Below are 26942 nucleotides of genomic sequence, written 5' to 3'. Positions count from 1 at the left end.
TAAGATTGGAAAAACCAAGGGGCGGGGGAGTAAATCGAGGAGGGAAGTTTATCATCTTGGGAAATGGATTAATTGTATTTTATGTTCCATGCTTGTTTCAAGAGTTCCCACCCCCTTGCAACCAACACCACAATAGTTTGGCTCCCAAGGCTTTGTTAAGCATTTATGGATCCCTCAATCCAAGGCCCCCTACCAACTTTGGTTAACATACCTTCTCCCAAGCCACTATAGCCCACTTCCTAGTGTGCTTAGTGCCTTGCCACAAGAAATCTCAAAATTTGGTAGTGATAGCTTTATAAATCAGCGTATGCGTTGGCAATGCTGAAATTTGGTATAGCGGTAAAGCTTGAAGAACATCTTTGATCAAGGTCACACGACCTTCCAAGTTCAAAGAGTGGAAGGTCTAGTTGCCAATTCGATTTGAGATCCTCTCAAGAATGTCTTGCCAACAAGAAGCACATAAAAAAATTTCTACCTGTGAGATAATTTGTTCGTTGGTTGTTGATCAATGATGAAAGGTTTCTTTACTATGTTTATAAGAAATTTATTCTTAATAACACTTATTTCTCAATCACCCAGTCACTCTTCCCGTCTCCCCCTTGGATTTCATCTCGATAGTTTTCCCAGATCACAACTCTATTTTGGCTTGACTTCTCTGTATTTCAGATCTTGTGCTTGTGGATTTATCATGATAGTAAGGACCTAGTCTTTTTAAATCAAAGCAAATCTTGCTCATGCTCAGTGTGTCATAAGGAAATGTCAATATTTCTCCAAGAAATCACATCCATCATGATGGTCTACTATGCTAAATCTCCCATGTGACCACTCCACTTCCTCCAAATGTTGCACTAGTTTTTCCTCTACAAAGGGATTCTTAGATAAAAACTAGAAAATATGCAGTTGGTGTTCTGGCTGTTCTTGTAAGAGAGTTAAGAGGATTACTTGTAGTTAGCGAAACCTCTGCAATCCCTCTAATAGTCAACCATTTAAGATTGGGTTCATCTTCAGCTAAATGCAAGGACAATTGATTTCTGTTTTGCTATCATTGTGTTGCAATGGAAGTGACAAAATTTTAAATAGTTTGTTGAGATTGCCATCATTAATGCCTTGTCTGTATAATCTTCTCACATCTGGTACTCCTAAAGCAAAAAAGAAAGCTCGTTCTATTCTTAGAATCCTTCATAGTTGGGACTCTTCAAGAACTGCTCAAACAATTCTCTTGCCCGAGACTAGCAATTCAGTCACTTCAGCACACTAGTGAAGCAGCTTCCAGTTTTCCACCAATTCATTTAGGGGCCTGACTTTTACTTGTACAGATATTCTTTGGCGGACAATAATCAAAATAAATGTAAATATCTATGTTATTCAATAGGATTTTGTTTTGTACAGTATTTAATCAGTCATAAAGGAGATGGACGACATAGAAATTTGGGGTGTCCAACTCACCTCTATAATTTACCCTTCTAGGAGATGCTTAATCGCTCCCACATGGTCATTGTAGCTTGATGTACCTTTGGGTCCCATTGACCTGATTTGATCATCTGTGTAATTGATATAAAATTTCTATCTTATCAAACATTTATATTTGAGTTGGACTAGCTTAATTGATATGTGCCCACTTTTGCTAAACAGTACATATTTTATGTCTGGAATCTGGATTAGGTATTCTCACACACAGCCATCATACCATTATCAGCAAGGTCATGATTTTTGTTTTTTAGGTTTTACTCCTTATCAGTAAATCTATGTTTAGGTTTTACCCTCCACTTTTTTTAGTGAATAGATTGAGGAATGTGATTGCACAATCTTGCTAGAATATTTGCTTGAACATGTATGTTAACCCAACTAAAAGGTTACAATTCATATGAGTTAAAATATTTCATGCATAGTATGGAAATTTATTAATATAAATGTTTTTTCATTTATGTAATTTTGGCCTAATTAAATTATCTCATACAATATTTTGGAATGGGAAATTTCCCACCAAAGTTTCTAAATCTTTTTTGTTCAGTCAATGGTTGTGAAGGAGGATTTTGTTTCTAAATCTTTTTTGGCTGAACAATGTGAACATATGTAATATGTAATGTTCTGCTAACATTAAAAAAACAAATGTAACAATTGGAATAGTTGAGGTGAGTGTTATTGCTTTCATGGTTCACTCTGGTATGTAAAGTTTCTTGACCAACAATTTTCTTTTTTTCAAGAACATTCTCAAATGTGGTTTAGAACAAATCTTTAGATTTTGGAGACTTATACGATGAAAGTTTTAAGAGATGTTTATATGACTACTGAATATGAGTGTTTTGAATGGTTGTTGATGTGCTTGGTTCTTGGCCATCTACTACATACCTTCTTGTTTCAGGTTTGTGGTTGTGTGTGCATTTGCCTTTTCTCTATAAATATATTTGTTTGTAAAAAGTCTTTTCACTGGTTTTCCATAATCAACCTGTTTCTTTTAGTCATGATTTTTGTCAAAATCGGCAGAAATTTTGGGAAAGCTGGGTTATAACTGTCAAACTTTAGGATTTTGGGTATTCAAGTGGTTTTTGATGGTTCTGAATCCATTTCTACCATACAAAAAACCATTCAAACACCTATATGATCAGTTTTTCTGAAAAAATAATCACCAAATTCTTACCCAAAAAAAATTCGACACTGTTTCTTTTTGGTTGAGAGATTTCATGTGTTACCCTTACATAATGCTAATACCATGAAAGGAAAAAACTGACGGTATCCAGGGTGCAATCTTTAAGATAAGGTAATGTCAACTTTTCATAAATTTAAAAGAATGAAACCTCTCAAAACTGTTTGATGTAAGGTAATGAATCTATCCATAATGCCAAACCCATAGCTTCAAAAATAATAAATCCACCTATATGCTTCATAAACGCGTGGTTAAAATCCATATGCTTAATAAATGCATGGTGAAAATCAATAACTGAAAATTAATAATTCCCTCTACATGCTTCATAAATGCATGGCCATCCCATGGAACTTTGTTATTTCTAATTATTATGGCCATTCCCTTTTTGAGGATACCCCAGGGTTTGAAAATACATACGCTACATAGATCGATTTAGGATTCAGTCTCACAACAACAACAACAGCTAAGAAGTATGGAAGAACAATTGCAGCTTTTTGTTTCTACTAAAAAGCAGTTAACACAAGACTGTAAACAAGAATTTGACTTTTGGTTTTGGCCCCATTTCCTTTTTAATATAAGCAGTCCTCATTTACAATGTCATTTTATAACATACTGCCGAAGGTTACAGAATGACTAACCGAGAGAGTGGGGAAATTGAAGACAACATACAGTTTTGGCATCAAAGATATGCATAATCTAGCCCATGCACTTGATGAAATGTCCCTGTCAAGTTTTGAGAAGCTCAACTTAATAGTATCTAAACAGTGTTCAGCTCTAGATGATGTAAGATTCTGCTTTGTCACAATTCACAAAGTAGTGAAGTGAAGAGTGGATTTATATATATTTTACTTGTGTGTAGGTTTTGGCCATTGTTGTTTCAGAGGCTGATGCAATGCTCTAACCAACTCAGACTTTGTAATCAATATTACCAACTATGTGTACTCTAATAGAGTAATCCTTTGCCACAAAATGTTGTTGCTTTGATTTCCTTCATCTAAGGTCTCTTTCAAGCTACCCTTCAATATCATTTTAATTTTACTGAAAACATGGAACATGCTTATCATTTGGGTTACTAACGATATCTATTTCATGTATTTTAATTGATACACAGTCACATCGTGGCACTTTAAGATCACATTTTTTACTACTCCGTTAGGAACAATTAGAAAATATTTTTTTATGGGAATTTACACAAAAAATTCATAGACAGGAAAACATCACAATGGCCATATATATATATATAGATAGTTGCTTCTTGATCTAAGTTCAAATTTTTACAAATCATCACTTTTTGAGTGAATAGAAATAACCACTGCGACAGTAAAAGAGGCACACCAGAGGCTAGAGAACAAAATAGCTCAAAGAAAGGAGTAGCGAATCCAATACAGTGCATAAGTCAACAACCTTAAAAGTTTCCTCGGCTCAAATCTGTCCACTTCAATCAACAAAAATCTGTGTCCCTTCCATTTGTCTCTTCAAAGAGCATTCAAGCACCTTCAGGGCTTTTGCTATTTAGTCATCTCTTAGCTCTCTTGTAGAATGCATGTTTCCATTTGTCTTTTCCCTTTCTGGAAGGAGTTCCTATGCCTGCAAAATTCAGGATCACAAATAAGGAGTAGTCTACAAGACAGTTAACACTTTATCACAAGCATAAAAGGACAGAACATTGTTCAGTGAACATCAACAAATCATGAAGAGGGCATGTTTAAAATAACATAACAATCTACTACTCTATCATATACTATTCCATGGAGGCAAAATCAGCTTGATGAAGTCATGAAAATCCAACAAGATCTTTGACTAGAGGCAAGGAATAAAAAATCCAACAACAAAAAATGCAATGATAAGGTCCAAACCTCGTTGGCATTTGACCATCTAACCATAACTTTATAAAGATGTAAAATATAAAGATCTATAAATCTAATAAACATCGAACCATGAACAGATTATGAAAAAGGTATTTTCATAACAACATAACAATGAGAAAACATAAATATACTTATCATATGATAGAGGGCCACCTGACGACGCCATGATAACCTAGCTTATCTATTATTTGTGCATACCTCATTGATTCCCACTAGAGTTGAAGTCCTTCCATAGATGATCAGTCATGGTAGAAGATGATACTTCTCCACTTATTCTATAGTTACCTAGAAAAATGTCAAACGTTATCGCAAAGAAATTTTCAAGAGCATCAAGGTATATATGCACAGACAATGAAAGAGTGTCAAATGTACCTGGCATGGCAGGTAAGGTTGGATGGTCTTGCATCTCCCTTTGGTCTTGGGTTATCGCCACGGTTGGGGATTGTTGCATCGCTGTAAAAATAAACATACCACATGTTAAAGAATAGTGATGATTAAATACTTAAATCTAAATCCATGACTCTATTCAACACATGAAACTAACCTGGAACCATAGACACGACATTATTTGATCGATGACGTCCTCGCTTATTGAGGTATCGAGACTCAAATGGTTCATATTCTGATGGATCAACATTTAACTCAGTTTCCAAACCACTGTTTTTTCTGTTGCTTCTTCTTTTCTTTGTGGGGCTAAAGAAACTCTTCTTCCTCTTCAAAGATGGATCAAGAGAACCCAATCCAGGTGTGAAGTCAAAATCAATAACGTGCAAATTATTGGCTTCATCCAACATTTTTTTAAGCATACTAGTCAACTGGATTGTCTTTGCCAAAGTAGTAGGAGGGTTATCGAAAATGAGACGTGTATAGCTAAACAACTCCTCCCTTGCCAAATGAAGTGCCTCGGCATCTGCATCAACAACATTTGTGGCCATGAGAGTAGCATCGACATTTGCATCATGGTTTTGAGGCTCTATATTGATCTCAGGTGGGTCATTACATATGTTATCCTCTGCGTGCTAATGAAGCAATGGATTTGAATTATCTCAGTGGAAATACAACCAATTAACCTTTATGGCATGCTTGCAAATGTTTCCACGGATAAACCATGGACATTCACACGTTATAAAATCCTTACGATACTAGGTGACAAGGTATCTTTTACCTCTATCTGTCTGACTTCTCACCCAATAAGCACGGGTTATGTTCTCATGAGGACAACAATCAGTATCCATAATTTTTCTTGTTCGTTCCACTGATGATTCTAGCTACTTTTCTCTCTTGTACTTGTTTAGAAATCCTTCTTCTTTTAAGATTTCCTTGAACCGATAACAAGGTTCAGCTGTTGTTAGTAACATATGCAATAATCAATCCATCCTCCGGGCACATTTTTTCCTTCTATCAGATAGAAATGTTGTTTTTAAGTAACAATGGTATGACTCAACAGTATTATTGGTCTCCTACTTTAAACAATCATATCTTTTTAGTGAAAAATCCCAGAAAACACGAGCCTAGGTTTATCTGATGTTCAAATTTATTGAGTACCGAGTAGGAAATTCCAACATGAATTCAAATCCCAATCTAGACATTGCATATGAAGGCATAGTATCAGAAACATTGAAAAATATATGAATATGTCATCCTATTATTGTTAATAAATGCAAATTCATCTGGGAAAAAATGGAAATCAAACTTGGCAGGGTTAATGGCCATCTTGATTGTAGAATATTGGGGTGTAAGAGAGAAAAATAAATATGTATGTATGTGTGAACCAAACCCAAATCTAGTTGATGGTAGAGATTAAATTTTGCTCTCTGTTTTTGTAAACAACCCAAACACAAACAAGGTTTGTGACAGAGATTAGTATTTGTTGTGCGTATGTGAAATGATTGGTCGATTATATGTTTTTGATCCGCAGCAATGGATCATGAATACTTCATGGATTGTGAAGGCCAAGGACGATGAAGGATTTCCTGCATTTTCCCTTGTAAACAAAGCTACAGGCCAGGCATTGAGGCATGGACGTGCAAAGAAGGATAAGGTCAGTTTTGTCATACTATCAGGGACAAATGAAGCTTTGAATGAAAGCAGGTTAAACCAGATTTAATGAGTAAAATTCTGGGAGAGACATTTCACAAGTTTTAAGCAAAAACTTGAATGAATTTAAACAAAGTCATCTACAAATGTGATGTCTGTTTTTCCTATTTCGATTCCAAAGGCAAACAGGTCAGTATTAATCTGGAATTTGTGAGCTGTGTTCCATAAAACCAATATACTAGTCATTATCTTCGAGTTCCTGCAGAACAAACATTAGATATACCAGCCGATGAATGACTGCTACTGCATGGAGTAGGCTAAACAACAGACTAAAAACAACAATTTTTGGCCACGATTCTAAAGTGATTCTGGCAGACTGGGAAGATTTTAGGTTACTGTCTGGCAGTGGTTCAGAGCTTGAGTATATCAATTATCAGTCGTAAGTTCATGCACACATAACCTATTTTTATTTTTTGAAAAGGTTTATTATATCATTTTTTCTTGCCATCCTTTATAGTTAGCATATCTTGCAGAAATATTGGTAAGTGTGGATTCCATGATTAATCTACTTACAGGTACTACCAAAGTACTAACGGGACAGAAATAGTCCGGATCTTTATCGAATGTTGAACATATTTGCTGATATATTTCATGTTCTTTTATGCAGTATTTGGCTTTTTCACTCTTACCACACACTTATCCCACCAGATATTGATGTGTGGGTATTTTATAGTGCATTGACTATACATGGCTCACCCTAGAATGACATCGAGGTGGGTATTTTATAGTGCATTGACTATACATGGCTCACCCTAGAATAACATCAAGGTCTTCCTATCCATTTCAGTGATGGCTCTTATGTGTTGAAGAACATCCTTTTGAGTCCCTTATCTTGGTCTAGATTTGTGATTCTGGTTTCTCAATTGATGTCTAGTGCCATTGGTGTGTCCTCCATCCATCTTTGGCCTTCCTTGGTTGTATATCTGGCTATAACATGTGCTTTGGCCAACCCACTTGGATCCCTCCCTTTCTAATTAGGATCTGCCTTGGGCCTCATGCACTTGTTAGGGTATTAGTTGAGGAACCTCCTTTGAGTCCCCCAAACGTCCCTAATCCATTAGAGCATACTGTTTGAGGCACACACTTAATTAGATTTCCTATAACTTAGTGGTCTAGGCATGCACTCCAAATTGTAGATTGTTTTAAGACTACCACACCTGTTTCCAGCTTCCACACTTTCCTGCATTACAGAGAGTGGGCTTTTTGGAAATTACCTATGGTTAGGCCCATTTGACTATGTACATTTGGTCAAAATCTATCATTTGACTCTTTTCAAAAAGCCGCCTATCCAACGGTCTCTATTCTCACTCTTGGAAATACCAAAATTGTCGATTTGAACACTCTGCAATGATCTCATGATCTCCTTCCTCTCTTGGGCTTGCTGGTGTTTGTTGTCTCTATGATCCCTCCACCTATTTGGAGGTTTCTACAGTTGTTCTCTTCCTCTCCTTTTAGCTTAACCCTCCATTTGCGGCTTAGGTTAGTTTGATTGAGTTGTTGACATGGTCCCTTATTCACATCTAGTCATCCAATCTCTCCTACTTAAAGGGAGTTCAATGCAAATCTTTGGATGAGGAGATAACCTTCACAACTGAGGGCATACGGGTCATGCATACTTTCATTTTCCTGATTCATCTTTAGCTGTGTAATTTGTTTATTGCTATTGTTCATTTCATTAGGAGATAGCATATCTAAACTTGTTTTCAAAATGTGAGAAGTGCTATACAAGTACAGAGTGTAGGGTCTAGACTCTAACCCTCTTTGCTACTTCTTGTTTGACTCTTTTCCTTTAAGCCCTTGTGGCTTGTGATAGACTTACAGTATATGAGGGTCAGAGGAATTCCGAAATATTTCCGAAAATATAATTGAGTTAAATTACTGAAACGACTAGTTAAATTTTGAGTTAAATTGTTTTGGAAGCGTTCACGTGAATATGTACATGATGCTTTCTCTTTCTTTTCATTTGGCGCTTCACTGGGCTTATATTCGTCCTCTCAGCCCTTAGTTCTGCTTCTCTGCCAACAGCAGGTATCTGCCTTTGAATTAATGTGATCAAACTATTGTCAGGCTTTTCTGACATGACATGAAATTTAATTTATGATTTTTCTTAACAGTGGGGGGTTTGTCTCTTTACAAAGCAAGAGCGTATATGGTTACACCAAATTCTCGGATTTCTGAAAGTAGTTAATCATGAAAGTAATACTCCTAAATTTTTTCCGCAAGGTTTACTGATCTTGAACATCATTTTGGAGATGTGGCTAAAGTAATATTCCTCTGTTCTGTACTAAAAGATTAACCGATTTCTCCCTGGTCTGAGTTTTGCTAAAAAGGCCTGTGCATTGCTCAGGAAATTCTCTGTTCTAAATATCGTTTTCTTCAACTTTCAGCTCTTACTATACCAGATAGGTGATGTCAAATCCTTGTTAACATTTTAGATGGGACAATTTATTTTTATACTGATCAATTTGTAAAATTGTCATTAGCATACATATCTGCATTTTACCACTGAGCAAACTGCCTCTCATTTCAAGAGTGGGATACTTCATGGAAACCAGGTTCGGGTGAGATGGAAGTTCTTTCTTCTAGAACCATATTTGTTTGCTGTGCATTCTTAGTAAACATTAACAGCCAATCAAGGGGCTGTGAGCTAATGATTGGCTACTTGCATTTCCATCTTATCCATTGAATTTTACATTATTCCCATTTAATGAATAAGATGGAAATGCAGTAAGCTAATGATTTGTTGCTCACTGTCTAATGGTAAGAGTTTGCCATGCATTATTGCCTTTACATCTTTTTTCAAAGATGATGATTATCTCGACAGAATTTTATACCTCTTACGAGATGAAAAATTAATTTTTAAAATTTAGGTGTTTTTGGGAACATATGGTTCTTTTCAGGCCATGATCCTATTTGTTTGCTGTGCATTATTGCATTTACATTTTGCCAAATGTAATGATTATCTAGATAGAGTTCAACAAGTCTCAGGATATGAAGAGATGGTTTCGAAATTTATGTTTATTTTTATTTTTTTTTATCCTTATGGTTCTTTTTAGGCGATGGCCCATCACGGGCTTGATATTAGCGAATATCCTTTTTATTTTTATTAAGGAAAAAATGTGCAGGCTTTTTAACTCCGGAGAGATTTTCTGTAAACGAAAATGACATTTCTGTGCTTGATATTGCATTAAATTCTATGGCTAGTTTCTGGTAAATGATCTGTAATTGGCTTAGTGCATTTTTGAGTTTTGATGTCAAAAATTGATAAGTAAACTTTCAAAACTCTCGGGACATTCTACTAAAATCATAACAATTGTGAGCTGGAATTGTATTTCCTTGGGGCTTTGAGCACAATTTCACTTCGAAGTCACTGTGGAAAGGGTGTTGTCAATAACTTTTTAGTAAAATAAGGTCGAAGTTCTGGCAGTGTTGATGACTTCGCCATATCGTTCTAGTCTTCATAGACTTTTCTTTTTGTTTCAATTTTATGCCACGCCCTTTTGCACAGGTCCAATGCCTCCTTAATGTGTGTAAAGTATGTGTTCCATTCTATATTTTACAAGAATTTTTTTTTTATATAAAGTTCCTTAACATTCTAGTCATCAGATCCTTGACATGCTAATGCAGGTTAATGGCGGGCTATCTTCCTCTCATGTCATTTGGAAAAACTCGTAAGTTTCATATATTATTTTTTCCTGTGACTCTTTTCCTTGCTCTCTCCCCTTCCATTGTTCAATTTGTTTTCTACTCTCCCCTTTCGTTGTTTAAATTGTTTGTCACCATGAGGATTCTGCCTAGGCTCAGATTCATTGACATCAATTATTAAGTTCCTCCCTAGTGGCTTGCCTCATCCTAAAAGATCCGTTTATAGGTTGCTTGTTAGTGCCTGGAAATACTGGTGGATTTACGGGCTTGTAAAGCACGAGTGCTTTCAAAGAGAAACTGATTAGAATGACAATCAGTGAGGGCGAAAGATCCACCCAGCTTCGAGGTCAAAGTGAAGGCTATGCAGAACGCCACAAGCGTGCAAATGCAGAGCCAGCAACAAGATTTAACAGAGGGTATTCGAATTCCAAGTTTTTTGTTATAAAGTCTCAGAGAAAAGGGAACGTGGTGAATAGTAATAAACAAGAAGTGTGGACGAGCAGTTGTAGAGGAAATAGAATATTAGTTGCAGTTTACAGTGAATCCTGTCATAGCCGGAGTGTGAATGTTTCTTCTCCAATTTTCTTATTCTTCTCGGTAAATTTATGACTCTACTCCTAATTGCATACTGTCATAATTAACAGGCTTGTAAAGCACGAGTGCTTTTTCATCATTAGGGACCGCAGACATTGGCTCTTTTGCCATTAACAAAGGTTCAGTAGTCTGCTGCAATTCTGGTATTTGGACTGGCTGCGGTAATTCTGATGTTTCAACTGGAAAACCCCCTTTCATCTATACACATTGTTGATCCCCACAGAAGATTGGCAAATCCGGGAGATTTCAAGCACTTTATCCATAAAAGAACAAGAAGGAAAGAAATAAATCCAAAAATGACATTTGCAATTCCGAAAAATAATCCGAAACTGTTCCTGATTTTTCCATGCAAACTGTTGAACTTTTACAAATAATTCAGGGTTTTAATGGCTCCAAACTGGCGGTTAAGATGACTGAGGAAATTTAAACAGCCGAACAGACCTGATACTTCAATAACAAATGACATTTTTTTGGGTATGGTGTGTTAGTCCAGTGTACCTGGATGGCGAGCAGCAGAGCGGAGGAATTGCAGAGCGGGAGGCGCCGAGTCTGAGGAAGAAGGTGAGTGAGCAGCCCGGGATGGGGCAATTCCTCCATTTCGAATTGGCAATGGCATTATTCCTCCGCGGCGGCGATCTGTCGGCAAAATTTCAGGATTGCCAGCTCCAATCCGCAGCTCTGCGTGGAAGAATCGGGAAGTGACGAAGAGAGTAGCGGAGGTAGGGAAAAGTGGGGGAGGACGGAGGAACTGCCGGCGGCCGGAGCCGGGCAATTTTCCGAGGCGGAGGAACTGCCGGCGGCCGGAGCCGGGCAGTTTTCAGAGCGAAAACCGGGCAATAGCGAAGCGATAGACTCCTAAAAGTAATGCGCAAAAAAAAAGTGCTTTGCTCCCCATCTGACGCATCACCCATTGAAATAGGCTAATAGCGAGGGAGACAAAGTTCCAAATATCCACTGCACCCAAAATATATATATTTATATGTATGCGGTGATTATAAAGTTTAATAAATTACTTTAACATAATAAAACAGAACACTCATATATTAAATAGGAATGTTTTACATATTCGTTGGATCTTTAACCAGAAAGATTCTGCATGCTCAGCGGTCCAAATATCCACTGCACCCAAAATATATATATTTATATGCATGTGGTGACTATAAAGTTTAATAAATTACTTCACTATAATTTTATTATAACGAATAGAAATAAATAAAAAATTAATTTTTTAATATATATATATATATATTTTATTGATCACAAAGGTTATATAGGATATAAATTATTGATTTAGATAAATCTAGATCTTAAGAAAGTGGATTTATGATTGAGACATGATAGAGCAACAATTCATACACATGGTAAACAATCATATCTAGAATGACACCTCAAAATACTCACTCACAACTTGCAATACACATGGAACACATGACATGGAAACATTACTTCCAATACGCTCTGTTAATGCTTACATGAAAAAAATTGAAAACACATCTGACTGGTCTTCACTCACATCCACTCTAGAATCTCGCAAACACCGCTCTTTCACCACCATATATTCGAGTTGTCACTTGACCTCCATTTAAAATGTAACCACCTACCATCGTTGATGAACATTGCAATATCAACAATATTGACACATCGTGTCATGGGGGCTTCCATGATAAGATTCATCAAGTAATGAACCGTCCTATGGACCAACCACCATCTGTCAAATATTTCGCTTTCGACTATCCATCAGTTTCTAGGATGGGGGTCACCATATTGAATGTGTTCAAAAGTTCATCAAACAACTTGACCTTACTAACACACAAGAATTAATGTTTCGGACACAGGGGCTTCCAATTTAAGAACCATCAACCCTTTTTATAACCAGAATTGAAACATTTCACAACTACAAACTCAATAATAGACAAGTCACCACGTCCCTCCTTGGCACAAATCAAAATTTGTTCACTTAGTTCAATCTTCATCTTGGAGTTTTCTTGTCTTCACAAAGCAACATTTGTTAGAGTGGTCAATTCCAACAAACTTACACTCACATATTGAGATGACTAGACTCAATATGTTTAAAATGCAAACTCCAAACTTTGAGATCAGAACAAGATTGCAACATCAACATCTAATGTAGAGATCTCTTCCCGACAGAAGCAAAAACATTGAGATATGCCTCCAATTTTAACACTTTTGAGATCTATCACTAGCCACTTGAAACTCCTCCGCACCAAATCTAAAGTCCAAATCTGTGAAGCAGCATGTATAGTTCATGGGCACAATTTTGCAAATTTATCATATGACAGTGCACACAATTTTGACAAAACCATCTAGGCATGAATTTAACTCCTTTGTAGGTTTCGAGAAGATAAGCACAAACACAACTTTGCAAATAGAAAGATAACAGAAGTATATGACGATGCTTGAAGAAGTTGTAAAGAAACAAACAAATCTACACACATAGGATCACAAAAAAAAATCCACACACTAACATAAACTCTCACACATCTATACTAATATGTACATAAACAATAACAATTAGGATCTCTCACATATCCTTGGCCCCTCAAGATCTCTCACATATCCTTGGCCCCTCCCTTGAGGGAGTCAAGCCATAATAGGCTCTGATACCATATTAGAAATAGAAAGAGAGAGAAAAATTACAGACAACACAAATCACTCTCATATTTGTATTGATCGCAAAGGTTACATATATATATAGGATATAAATTACTCATTTCTGCAAATCTAGATCCTAAGAAAGTGGATCTATGACTAGGACATGACACAACAACTCATAAAACAACCACGTCTAGAATAACACCTCATACTCATTGACAACTTGTAATACACATGAAACACATGACATGGAAGCGTTACTTTCAACATTTTATAAATACTATTTATACATTTTATATATTTTGTGTACTTATATTTGAAAAACTATTAATTAATAAATGCAAAAATGTTCTAGCTAGCGTTCAATTAAGTCATCGTTTTAATTTTGTGAAGCCTTGAGTTAGTAATTATGTGAATCAACATGGTTAAGAATAAATTATATTTATATTATTTTTCTTGTTAAGTAAAAGTTTATGAAATTTAAGAGGAATTTTAAAATTTTAACTTTTTTAGACTATTTTATTTGATTAAGTAATTGAAATATAAGAATTTTTTTTCATATAATTACACAATATACATATATAGCCTTTCACATGCTTGCTTTGCTTTAAGACTCCATGCTTTTCTTTCTGACATTTATGGAAAAAAAAGCATCCAAATACACAAATAAACATAAAGAGAAATTTGTTATATGATAAATGTTATAGATGTTAATAACAAAAACCGTTGAGGCTTAAATAAACCTAAAATAAAATATAGGAAACAATATAAATATTTTTTGTTTTGCTAAGGCAAGAACGGATCCTTCTTATTCAATTAAAACAGAAAAATAGTGTACACTCAACAACCACGACGGTGGGGCTCACCAAAAGGATAGGTCCACCCCAATCCACGGGCACAAGACAACAAAATGAACCCAGGGACACGGCCCACCAAAACAAACCAACCATCCAAAACTGACCGTTGGATCCTAAGCTAAAGATCTAGTGAATGTAAAACATATCGAGGGGCCAACAATATCACCTTTTAACCACCACATCGGATCCGATACACCTTGTAAACTATAATTTATAATCATATCGGGTCCATTTTTGGCATAACAAGCGAGCATTTTTACCGCCTGAAATCCACCGATTACGCGCGATTCCCATGGAGTCATGCAAACAGCTCGAAACATAACCGTTGTATCGGTCCCACCAACATGCACATTCAATCTTGGCTGTTAAATGTCCTTGCTTGATCCAACGGTTCGAGATCATATCGAGCAGACTAAAAGACTGATAGTTAGTGCACGATGAGGGCAGTATTTCCTCCCCACCCAAAGCCACGTGTCACATGGTGAGTGGAATCGCTCCCGATTGGGAAAAACCGCTTTCGGCCTAAAGAGCTTGCAATAAACTGGAAACCACCTAGAGGGTAGTAAAGCGATCACCGAAAAACAAACAGGGGTTTTGCGCCTACCGAGAAATTCTGGATTCCGGCACAAGGGCCCAAGGAAGATGCATATCCCGCCTTCCGGCCATCCCTCTAAGACTGTTGGTTTGTTGTTACCTGGGTTAAGGAGATCGACATATATCTGCATTCTACAAAGGACCTCACATATGTCATAAAAATTCATAATGAAACCAGATCGATGAGACCCCTTCTGTGTGGCTCTGCTTCGAAAATTCTGTCTCTTGATTTTTCCTGATGCTGTTGTCGGTCACTGATGGCCCTAGATGAGCATCCCTCCTTCAGCCTGTCATCCATAATCTCCTCCCACCAGCAGCACAAGTCGGTATGCTTGTTTCAAACTCCCTCATTTGCAAGCCATTCTGCAACTTTGTTGGCTTCCCCGCGAACATGCACCAACCTAAGAGTTCTCAGCCTTCATAGGTGCACTTGGATTCATTGGTAGACTTGCAAAAGCCGCCAGTGTTCTGAGATTTTCTCAAGAGCAGCGCCAGCATTTTTCCTCTTCACTGAGTTGATGACTAACTCCTAGTCAGCTTCAATGATGACATTAACAATGTAAAATTTGAAACGGGAACTATAAACTCAAAACGGGAACTCGGGCCAAAAAACGCCAAAAAAACATCAAAAACAGTGCTAAAAACGAAAAGTGTGTATACTAGAACGATGGCTTTTTTTTAGGGACAATTTTGAACATGTTTTAAAAATGGTAGTGAAAACAAAATTTTCATGCAAAATACAGCTTGAAAACGAAAAAGTGATTATACTGGAACGATGATTTTTTTTTTTAGGGTCAATCTTCAAAATTTTAAAAAAAATGCTAGTAAAATGATCCAACAACATAAAAATGACCCATAACTTCTCATTTAACACCATATGGAAATCAAAAATTTTATTTCAAGATATGATGCATACATCAGTTAGATAAATTGTCTTAAACAATTATTCAAAATCACTCATATTTTCTTACACACCATCAAAATTCACATCTTCAGATGAGTGACTAGATGCTAACGAAGATGTTCCATATTATTCTCTTTCATCAACTAGTGCCCCATTTGAGTCCACATACATGCCCATCATTTCAGGTTTCAAAATTCTTCTAGATCTACGACTGGTTTCAACAGACTCCCATCTCAACACTATTCCTTCTGGTAACAACCTTTTCAGAATCTCTATCGTCTTGAAGCAAAGAGTTCCTCTCTTTGTTAAATTGAGGTCATAAACAAGTATGTCAACATCCTCTAATTTCAATATGTCTGTGTGGCAACGATTTATATTCGTACCCTTTCTTTTTCTCTTTCCGCCATTTTTTTGTCAACTACCATCTCTGGCTTATACACACTGTTATCACCCTAAGAAACTCTCCTAGGTTGTATCTCAGAGATGCTCGGGAACATTACAAACTCAACAAATGTTGGAAATGGATGAATGGAAGGAATTATGCTTGTTCAAGCCAGATAACCACTTCTACTATGCTTAACCCCAGACATGCGTGAACACCCCCAGACTACAAGGCTTTAGACAACCAATTACTCACAGTTTAAGGATTGGGTGAATATGGAGAATATTGATCACACCAGCAGATGCACAAGACCATGTGATGGCTGGCTGCAACCAGTAAAGAGGTCTGCAAATCTAATTTCCTAGTGAACAGACAGGATGACAACTCTTTGTCACTAAGTGAAAAGAAACCTGATTAACACATTCACTGATACATGCAAGATTATAACACAGAGGTAGGATGACAGCTCCTCTAATGCTACACATCAATAGTTCAGGAAAACTTCAAATCAAGCACAACCTAGCACAGAATAGAAATGGAAAGCGAGCAATTAACAACAAAAGAAGCTTGTATTAGCTGAAAATGAAGACGAGACGTTGCAAGTATCAAAGCAGTTACAGTCTCCAGAAGTTGAACCTTACATCAAAACAACAACCATCAACCCTCATTACATTTGTTTTCTGGGTATATAAAGAGTTTCATTACAAAGACATTCTGCTATTCTAGGCGTGGAGGGGTCATAATTAACCACCAACCGCTTTAACTACTTGATGGAGTCTCTGGTGCAATCTGCCTTGCTGTGGTGAACAAATCTGATCTTCTCAGGTGTTCTGTTGTCCTTCTCAGGCAGGTGGAGTCTCATATGGGATAAAGTCCCATAATTGTTAAATGCGTTCACCTGCTCGGCTCTGTCCTTCCTTTCTCAGCCATAATGTCTGTTGAAAGTGGTGGTTGTGAAGCAAATGCACCGGGTACAGGTAAACAGGTCATCTTCGTCCTTCGGGGACTTGGAACAGTTCAAGGACGTGAAGTCGGGTCGAATGGAGAGGGAAAATCGGCCGTTGGGTTGGGCAAATCGAAAGCAGGGATTGGTTTGTAGAGGGCATCGGAAGGTATTGGAGCAGGATGAACGCGGGCCGTTGGATCTCGGGCGGACAAATCCAACGGTTTCCGGGCATTGAAGATGTGGAGGCGTTAACAGGTGGGGAAAGGCGGTTTCGGTAGTGAGCGGTATTGCTCGTACCGCTATTGAGGGTCGAGCGGTAATTGTATGAGGGGAAGCAATCCCATTCAAATGGTGACATGTGGCAGACGGGGTGGGATGAAACCACTTTTGATCGCGAGTTATCGCACTATCATTTCACCGGTGCGGGGGAAGCGATCACCGTCTGATCACAGTGGGGATGATCAGACGGTGGGTATTAATTGCGCGGGTCGGTTCGATTGATGTGACGGGAGGGGCATTGGATCGGCGGGGAGAGTGAACGACCACGGTTTAAAGGTGAGGAAGGGTCACGGCAGCGCGGAGTCACGTGGACAGGGTCACATGACGGTTTGAGCTCCGCACTCGGGGGCCTGAGGGAACATGAGCTTATACAGGGTTTTAGAGGTGAAACGGAGGTAGCTGGGGAGAAGAGATTGAAGCTCAGCTTCCCTGGGAGAACGACACAGTTCCATACTTTGATGATAGAAAAGGTCTGGACACATTTCTGGTTGAAATCATCTATCTGGCAACTCTACTGGAGAACTAACCTGGTGGCAACTCCATGTACCAGTTCTGGCTCAATTTGTGAGGCATACTTGGAGAAATCCTCAGAAATCACTAGTTGACCCATTGCCTGACCCTGAGAAGATTTCTAAGCGAGGGAAAACATCATAGAAAGGAGCATCAGGGTCAGGTAAGCCTAAAAAACTTACGCATCTCTGAAAGAGAAAGTTATAGCTGAGGATATACAGTTTGAAGATTTAGAGCCTAGCATTGTTAGTAAAGAAATACCTTCCGAGATCCATAAATCTCCTTGTTCAGTCACTTCCCCTTTAGATCTCAGTCCAAAGAAAGCCTCCCATTTAGTCCACCATATCCCTTTGTCTCTGTCATCTATTCCATTACTTCCTACCATTCAATCTGCCAGTATCCTTCCACCTATCCCAGTCATGGCAGGCCAGTAAGCTCCCACGAAGATGGAAAGAATTATAGCTGCTAGGTATGGACCCCTGGTCTTGCCTTTTCCCTTGAATGCCATGCCTATAAGAGAATATAAAAAATACATGCCTAAATTTACTGGTACAGAGGGAGTAACAGCGGAAGAACACCTTGAGTCTTTTTATAGTTATGCTGATAACTTAGATATCAGTGAGGATGATGTGTGGATGAGAGTTTTTGTTCAGAGCCTCAATGAAGAGGCCAGAAAGTGGTTCATAGAATTGCCCCATAGGTCCATAACAGACATTGAAGCATTGGATGATGCATTCCTGAAACAATGGGGAGATAGAAAGGATCTACTCTATTACCATACTAAGTTTGGACACCTAAAGTGGGAGAATGGGGAATCATTCCTTGATTTTAATAAAATATTTAACCGTATGTATAGTAAGATATCAGTTGAAGTAAAGCTTACCCGCACCTCTGCCAAACTCGCTTATGCCAATGCTTTTGACTCTGATTTCTGCCTGTTATTGAGAGAAAGAAGATGTTCCACTCTAGCTGATATGCAAGATGCAGCTCTAGAGGTGGAATCTAATATCATGGCTGCAGAAAAGCTTAAAGGTCATGCTAATAGAAAGAGGCAGAGAGGTGAGGCTTCTTCTTCCTCTGTCTCATATTCGGAACCCAAATTAGATAAGATGACCAAAATGATAGAGTCATTGGCTACTGAGATATCTAAGATGAAAGTTGAGCAGAGCTTTGGAAAGACCAGGCTTTCAAACACATTTGCTCCAAGAAATCCAAATCCATTCAGAAGAGCAAATGAACAGTTACAAATCATTCAAAGGGGTAAAGAAGCAAATGAAGAACAAAAGGTTAAAGCTCCTTTCCAAAATGTAGTCATGGAGGAGGAACAGCTTGAAGAAGAGGATGAAATTCATTGCATGGAAGATAAAGGTAGTGCTGCCTTTTTTACATTGGCTACATATGAAGAATCTTTACTACAGGACCAAACCAGTCAAAAGTGGGACAGAGAGGCTATTTTGCAGACTGGTGAGCAGCAAAGATACAATCTGAGGTCAAAAGTAAACAATGTCAAGGAGAATCCTGCCCAAAGAGCTGTTGTCCAAACAGAGCAACAAAATATCAGACAGAAAAGACTAGCAGCTGATCCAGTCATCCTCAAAGCACCAGCTCAAGAGGTAAGAGGTCTTGATAGGTCGCCTTCCCCTTTCAGTTTGGAATCAGAAGTCCAGAAGTTAAAAATATCTATGCCTCTGTTAAAACTTGCAAAGAGTGAAGTTTTTAGAAAGCCTATTCTTGAGGCCCTTGAGCTGAAAGCCACGCAAAACCCCACTGACTATGTCAATTTGCAAGATGATAAACCTGCAATTGTGCTTAGCCCAATGACTGAACTTGTTGATTATAATTCTCCATCATTTTATGTCTCCTTGACCATTCATGACAAAATCCTCTACAATTGCCTGTTAGACATAGGGGCCAACCACAATCTGATGCCCAAAACTGTCATGGAGGAGTTAGGCCTTGATATCACCAGACCTTATCATGATTTATTCTCATTTGATTCAATAAAGGTCAATTGTCTGGGATTGATCAAAGACCTAGCTATTACCCTAACTCAGCTGCCTATGAAAGGCATGGTGATGGATATTGTGGTAGCAGATGTCCCTCCTAAGTTTGGCATGTTGTTGTCCAGAGGATGGATTAAGAGACTAGGTGGGACACTACAGAATGACTTATCTTATGCCACTATCCCAGTCTTTGGAGGAGAAAGCAGGAGATTGTACAGAGAAGCACAACTAGCATACATCTTCAGTGATGAGAAGAATCCTTCTAATCATCCTATTTATGCTGTGGACACTGATTTTGGAGCATGTATTCTCCAAATGCAAGAATCTCAGAAGGCCTCAATGCAGCTCAGGAAACAAATAGTTCAGGCCGAAGAAGAGCAAGGAAGTAAAGTTTGGGAGATGTTCTTTGATGGATCATGTTCCAGGGAGACTGCAGGAGCAGGGGTGGTGTTGATATCTCCAGAACAAGAAAGCACACATCTGTCGTTTAAGCTGGATTTCCAAGTCACAAACCATATAGCAGAGTATGAGGCTATGCTATTGGGCCTTAATGCAGCTAAAGATAGAGGAATCAGAAACATAAAGGTGTTTGGAGATGCTGAGCTTATAATTCAGCAAGTAAATAGAACATTTCAAGCAAAGCACCCAAGATTAAAAGCATACAGAGATGAGGTATTAAGACTTAAAGATTCTTTTGAAAAATTTTGTATCTCATATATCCCTAGAGTAAAAAATCAGCTTGTTGATTCCCTTGCTATGTCTGCTAGTATGTTTGTTCCTCCCATGCCTCCCAGACTAGTTTATGAAGTTCAAATGAAATATAGACCATCCCTGCATGATAATGTCCAACATTGGAAAATCTTTGAGGATGATGATGAAATAAATAGGTTTCTGCAAGTTATTGATGAATTCTCTGAAATGCAAATTGACCAAGAGAATGAAACCTTGGATGAAAATCCCCAATCCCAGCTTAGAAATAGGATTGGTAAAGATAACATTGTCCATCTGCCCAACAATCATATACCTAAGGGCCTGGTTCCATTAGAAAAGTTGTTTGGTTGAATGGGTGTGTATCTGTGGCATACCAATGTACTTCAACACTTGTAACATCCTCATTTTCTGTAAATACCTTTATAACTTTAGCAACCCAGAATGGATAGCCATTGGGATCTCCATCTGCTAGCACTGCAATCATGCAACCCTCCTTAATATCTTGTACTGAACCCATGTAAAGGTCTTCCATGGCTTCATGTTGTGCACGAGATCTTCTGGAACCAATAAACATCTCTCTTTCCTCTGCCTGTGAAGAATTAATAATACCCTGAGATTGTTGCTGTTCAACAATGTTTATTTCCTCATGCGCATTCAACACATTTTGTGGCCAAATAAATGGATTTTTCAAAGGTATATCTTCATTTGTTGTTATTGAAATGATATCACTTTGATTATTGAAAAATGACTCCCACCAAATTGAATCAGCAATGTCAAAGTACTCATATGTATATCTAATACATTTTTTAATTTCTTCCAGGCAATCAGAATAATTTATATCTCTAATTTGTTTGCGTGCATTATGAACTTCACCAACTGATTTTAATAACAATATTTTTGATGCAAATATTGGATGATCTGGAATGAACTTCAAAAATTGCAAACCTGATGACAGTGCCCATTCTATAGTAGTTGAATACTTCTTGCCCGATATTAGTGTGTTCCCATCAATTTTTTTGATACGAAATTGATGTTGGAAGCTAATGTCATTAAGTTGTTCAATGCATTTCCCCTCACCATATGATCCCATAATAAACCTTCGCATGTCAACAGTTCCTTCCAACACATCAAAAGTAGGATTTGGCATGTATGATTTCTTAATACATTCAATTAATGATGGCATGCTCCCAACTTCCTTCCTCCTCAGTGTGAATGAAAAACGACTGAACATCTGATCAATATGGTCATGAGTGTGCCCAACAAGAAGGAAACCAACCTTTACCTTCTCGAAAATTCTCAATTCAGCAAGCATGTTTAGATATCCAAAAACAACCTGATTTTTGTTTTCACGGCAAGTGTTGTCCAATTGTAGATACAAAATTTCAGGAAGATTACCAGACCAATGAGAAATCACATCATGAATTATGGTTATGGTCAGATTTGCATCATTATGAATATTTGGAACTATGAAGTACACCTTTGGCAACATTTTCCCATTGAAGACCATACAACCGACCAAGTGATACTGAATAAAATTTTCCTCCTGTAAATTTTTGGGTGTGTGAACAAAATGTGGTAAAAGTGTCTTTTTCTGGTCCATACCATCAATTATCAAACCCAAATATTTATTCGGATTATCATAACACTTCTTTCGATGCTTGTACAACTTTTTCCTTTCATTTGTTTGTTGTTCGTGATGCTCTTGAAGTTCTTTGACAATTGAATCTACGCAACATAAAAAAAAGCCATTAAGAAATATGTTTTCATACTTTATGAATATACAATTTTAAAAGTTAAAGTTATGAATGGCTACCTCTTTCTGACCCTTCACATTTGTCCCTTTTTTATTTAAAAGAATCACATGTACTGAAAATCCCCATCCTTGTCTTCTTAGGAATACGAACATTGTTGAATTCTTTCTTCCATACCTTCACAAAATATTGATATGTAATAAACCGGCCATGTCCCTCAGCGCCTTTTGCATATTCTTTGTATAAGTTGTAGATTTCGCGTCTTGAAAAATTATCCGAAATATGTATTGTCTCTCTATTTGGCATACACTCTCCATGCTTTGAAAATAAATCTTTCATCCATAATGGCCCAAACTGTCTTTTATGAAGTACTTCAGAATAAAATGTGGGATCCTTTTCCAAGTTTTCTTGAATTCTCGAGAGACAAAAATTCACAATCGAATGAAACATTTTGAAAGCTTTTCTACACATAAATAAAGTCCTAATATGATAATCATAACCTGACAATGTAGATTGCATGCACCCAACTAAATATGAATTTTGCATGCTTTTATTCATTGACAAATATCTCTTCCTGCTCTCTAATGTAAATTTGAAATCCATATGTTTCAAGCAATCTTTTTGGCAACATTCACATGAAATGAGTACGTTGATAAAACTTATTCTCATCAGATATTCTGCACTACCCCTTGTATAGCTAGAACATCTTGCATTGATACGAAAAGGTTTGCTCCTACTCCTCGATACAATATTTCTTGGAAACATCTCCATCATTGGATCATCATTTGTATAAGGATTTTCATCATCATTAAGAGGAATGTTATCCACACTATGATCAAATGTGCTTTTCAAATACTAACTTGGAGGATATTCTTCATCTTCCCCTTCTTCAATGCTACTATCATAGTCCTTAGAATTCGGACTCAATGGAAACTTTGACTCGATGTTTATTGGATATTCTTCCTCATGTGCATTTTCAGTGCTGCTCTCACAGTCCATAGAATTAGGACTAAGTGCATCATCCTGTCCTTCATCACTGCTACTCTCATAGTCCTTAGAATTAGGACTAAGAGGACATTGCGACACTCCATTCTTTTGAAATTCAACATCACTCTCTTCATCACTGTTGCTCTCATAGTCCTTAGAATTAGGGCTAAGTGGACACTGTGACACTCCATTCTTTTGAAATTCATCATCCCGCTCTTCACCACTGCTGCTGTCATAGTCCTTAGAATTAGGACTAACTAGACACCATGGCACTCCATGCTTTTGAAATTCATCATCCCGCTCTTCATCAAAGCTACTCTCATAGTCCTTAGAATTAGGACTAACTGGACACCGTGACACTCCATACTTTTGAAATTCATCATCATGCACTTCATCACTACTGCTCTCATAGTCCTTAGAATTAGGACTAAGTGGACACTTTGACACTCCATTCTTTTCAAATTCGTTATCACGCTCTTCATCACTGCTGCTCTCATAGTCCTTAGAATTAGGACTAAGTGGACACCGTGACAATCCATTCTTTTGAAATTCGTCATCATGCTCTTCAACATTGTTGCTCTCATAGTCCTTAGAATTAGGACTAAGTGGACACTGTGACACTCCATTATTTTGAACTTCATCATCATGCTCTTCAACATTGTTGCTCTCATAGTCCTTAGAATTAGGACTAAGTGGACACCATGACACTCCATTCTTTTGAACTTCACCATCATGCTCTTCATCACTGCTGCTTTCATAGTCCTTAGAATTAGGACTAAGTGGACACCGTGAGACTCCATTCTTTTGAAATTTGTCATCAAGCTCATCATCACTATTGCTTTCATAGTCCTTCAAATTCGGACTAAGTGGAATCTATGACTCTTTATTTATTTGAAATTCTCCATCCCCTCTTTCATCAGTGCTGCTCTTATAGTCCTTAGGATCAGGACTAAATGGAAGAATTGACTTTCTATTCATAGTGGAAGAATTCCCGCTATATTCATCCATATGAATAGAGTTGTTACGCGATGAAGATGTTGATGCTGTATAAATTGAAACTTCACTATCAGACAATCCATCCCTTTCAAATAGAAGATGTTGAATGATACAAATGGATAGTCTCCTAAAGATATTATATAGCTTAGAGAATGAAATTTTCCCTCCAAAAATTTCCCCAAAAAAATTTCGCGAAAATATTTCCCTCCAAAAATTTTCCTCCCAAAAAATTTCGCGAAAATATTTCCCTCTTAAAAGTTTGTGAGATTTATTTCTCTTCATTATTTTATTCTACAATTTAATGAAAAATGTAAACTAATTTTTTTTATGAAATAAATCATTAAAGTTAAAATTGTAAACTACAGCTTCTACTTAAAGTATTTTAATAGTCAAAGTATATAATATTTACTAAACAATTGAATGTTTTTTATTTTTTTTTTATTTTTTTTTTTTTTTTATTTTTTTTTTTTTTATAATACATTCTGAAACAAATTAATTCCACATTTACCCCATTGTAAAACAATTCCATAATATTCGCTTTATCATATTTTCCTTCATTGCCATAAAAAAATTAACATGTTAAAATTTATTAAAACTGATTAATCCTGCATTCACCGTACGATAAAACATCTCTGTAATTTCACCTATATATTCTATTATCACTATTACTCACATTACATCAAGGTTTTCTAAGGTTCGTTGAAAGACTTGGAGCGAATTTGTAGAGCAACTACATTGGTATCAACAACATATTCAACGAAGAATTCTCGCAATTGAAAGGCCAGTTAAATTTTTCCTTGAAAATTCTCATATTAAATTAGTTTAACGAAGTAGATTTTTTTTTTAAACTTAAGATTTTTTGTCAGCCAAATTAACCAATATTTCCGTCGTGAGCATGGTGGGCCTGGGGCAACCCCATCCTGTAATCAATCGGCCACCCACTCCCTCCGCACACCCTTTCGGCCCCCTCCCAAATTCATCCACCCCTTCCCGCCTACCCCCTGCCCCCCACGTCGTCCCCCCTTTCCCCCCACAGTTGGCCCCCAACCCCACGCCTACCCCCCTCCCCACATTTTTCCCCTTTACCCCCCTCACCCTTCACAGCCTACCCCCATACCCTCCACGGCCTCCCGTCCCCCCTCACCCCTCAACCCCCATCCCACTCCACCCCCTAACCCTCTTGCCACCCCTCACCTCCTGCCCCTCAACCCCTATGCCACCCCACCTCCCTACCCCCCACGGCCCCTTCACCTCTACCCAGCCCCCTCATCCCACCCGCCACCCTGCACCCCCACCCCCCTCGTCCCCTCCACCCTACCCCTCTACCCGGCCCCCCTTCCCCACCCCCTGTCCCCCCCCGCTCCCCACTCCCCTATCCCCTCCCCTTCCCTTCCCCCTCCCCCCCGGCCTAACCCTCTACCCGGGCCCCCCTCCCCCTATCCCCACCCCACTCCCCACCTCCTCACCCTCCACCTACCCCCTACCCGCCCCACCTCCCTTCCCGCTCCCCCTCCCCCTCCTCCTCTCGCCCCCACCCGTCCCTCTGCCTCCCGCCTCCTGCCCTCCGCCCCCTTGGCTGGCCACCCAGGCGACCGGGCAGGCCACCAGCGTGGCGTAGGGTGGGGTGCCACCCCAGCGGCCCGCCCACCTACCTGAGATGTTGGGGTGGCGCGGGGTGGGCGGCGGCGCCCCACCCCGCGCCACCCCAATGGGCAGACGGCCCGCCGGGGTGGTGCGAGGTGGGCCGCCGCCACCCACCCCACACCACCTCGGGGGCCCTTTGGCTGGGCGGGCGGGCGAGCCGCTAGGGTGGCGTGGGGTAGCCGGTGGCACCCCACCCCCCGCGCCACACCGATGGCCCACCGGCCCGCCCGGGGTGGCGCTGGGAGCGGCGTCGCCGCGCCCCACCCCGCGCCACGCCGATGGCCTACCCGCCCGGGTGGCTAGCCGAGGGGGCGGAGGGCGAGAGGCGGAGGGAAGAGTGGGGGTGGAGGGGGGGGGGGGGGGGAGGAGGGGGGAGGGGGAAGGGGAAGGGAGGGGGTGCGAGTGGGGAGGGGGGAGGGGGAAGGTAGGGGGAGCAGGTGAGGGTTGGGTAAGGGGGTCGGGTAGGGGTGCCAGGGGAGGAGGAAGGTAGGGGGCGGGTGGGGGCCGAGTAGGCGGAAGGGTGGGTGAGCCAAGGAGGGAGGGGGATAGGGGGTAGGGACGGGGAAGGTAGGGGGCGGGTAGGCGGAAGGGTGGGGGAGCCGAGGAGGGAGGGGGATAAGGGGTAGGGAGGGGCGGCCGAGGGGGAGGGGGTCGAGTGGGGGTGCCGAGGGGGGTAAGGGGGCCGGGTAGGGGGTGGTGTGGGGGGTCGGGTAGGGGGGTAAGTGGGTGGGGTGGGGGAAGGGGGCGGTGCCGAGGTGGGTAAGGGGGTCGAGTGGGTTGGCCGAGTAGGGGGGTCAGGTGGGGGTGTTGAGGGGGGTAAGGGGGGTCGGGTAGGGGGGTCAGGTGAGGGTGCCGAGGGGGGTAAGTGGGTGGGGTGGAGGGCCGGGTAGGGGGGTAGGGTGGGGGAGCCGGGCAGG

The 26942-nt window shown here is 39.4% G+C and overlaps 1 protein-coding gene across 2 annotated transcripts; it reads right to left on the bottom strand.

The window, feature by feature from the left end:
* Positions 1-3847: 3847 nt before the first annotated feature.
* On the bottom strand, positions 3848-11689 carry LOC149236318 (uncharacterized). 2 transcript variants are annotated; one of them, XM_089372378.1, is made up of 5 exons: positions 11347-11686; positions 5057-5422; positions 4885-4965; positions 4711-4797; positions 3848-4231 (listed from the first exon to the last, which is right to left on the bottom strand). In XM_089372378.1, exons 1-4 carry the CDS (start codon positions 11462-11464, stop codon positions 4712-4714), a joined length of 651 nt encoding a protein of 216 aa, XP_089228504.1. In that variant the 5' UTR covers positions 11465-11686; the 3' UTR covers positions 3848-4231; position 4711. The 2 variants fall into 2 exon arrangements, with proteins under 2 accessions (XP_089228504.1, XP_089228505.1); XM_089372379.1 differs by lacking the exon at positions 3848-4231 and having other exon boundaries at positions 4707-4797; positions 11347-11689.
* Between the last annotated feature and the right edge of the window lie 15253 nt (positions 11690-26942).

The sequence above is a fragment of the Pinus tabuliformis genome, chromosome 8, assembly GCF_031772625.1.
Source record: "Pinus tabuliformis cultivar Carrire ecotype Pingquan chromosome 8, CPIR1, whole genome shotgun sequence".
NCBI classification, from domain to species: Eukaryota; Viridiplantae; Streptophyta; class Pinopsida; order Pinales; family Pinaceae; genus Pinus; species Pinus tabuliformis.
This window is presented reverse-complemented; position numbering and strand designations above follow the sequence as displayed.

Bases quoted from the DNA above. Each gene is read 5' to 3' on its own strand.
- LOC149236318 (XM_089372379.1), bottom strand. From the start codon at position 11,464: ATGCCATTGCCAATTCGAAATGGAGGAATTGCCCCATCCCGGGCTGCT. The intron at 5,423-11,346 runs GTACACTGGACT...TTGTTGATGCAG, and splicing joins CTCTGCTGCTCGCCATCCAG to ATGCCGAGGCACTTCATTTG. The intron at 4,798-4,884 runs GTACATTTGACA...ACATTTTTCTAG, and splicing joins AACCTTACCTGCCATGCCAG to GTAACTATAGAATAAGTGGA.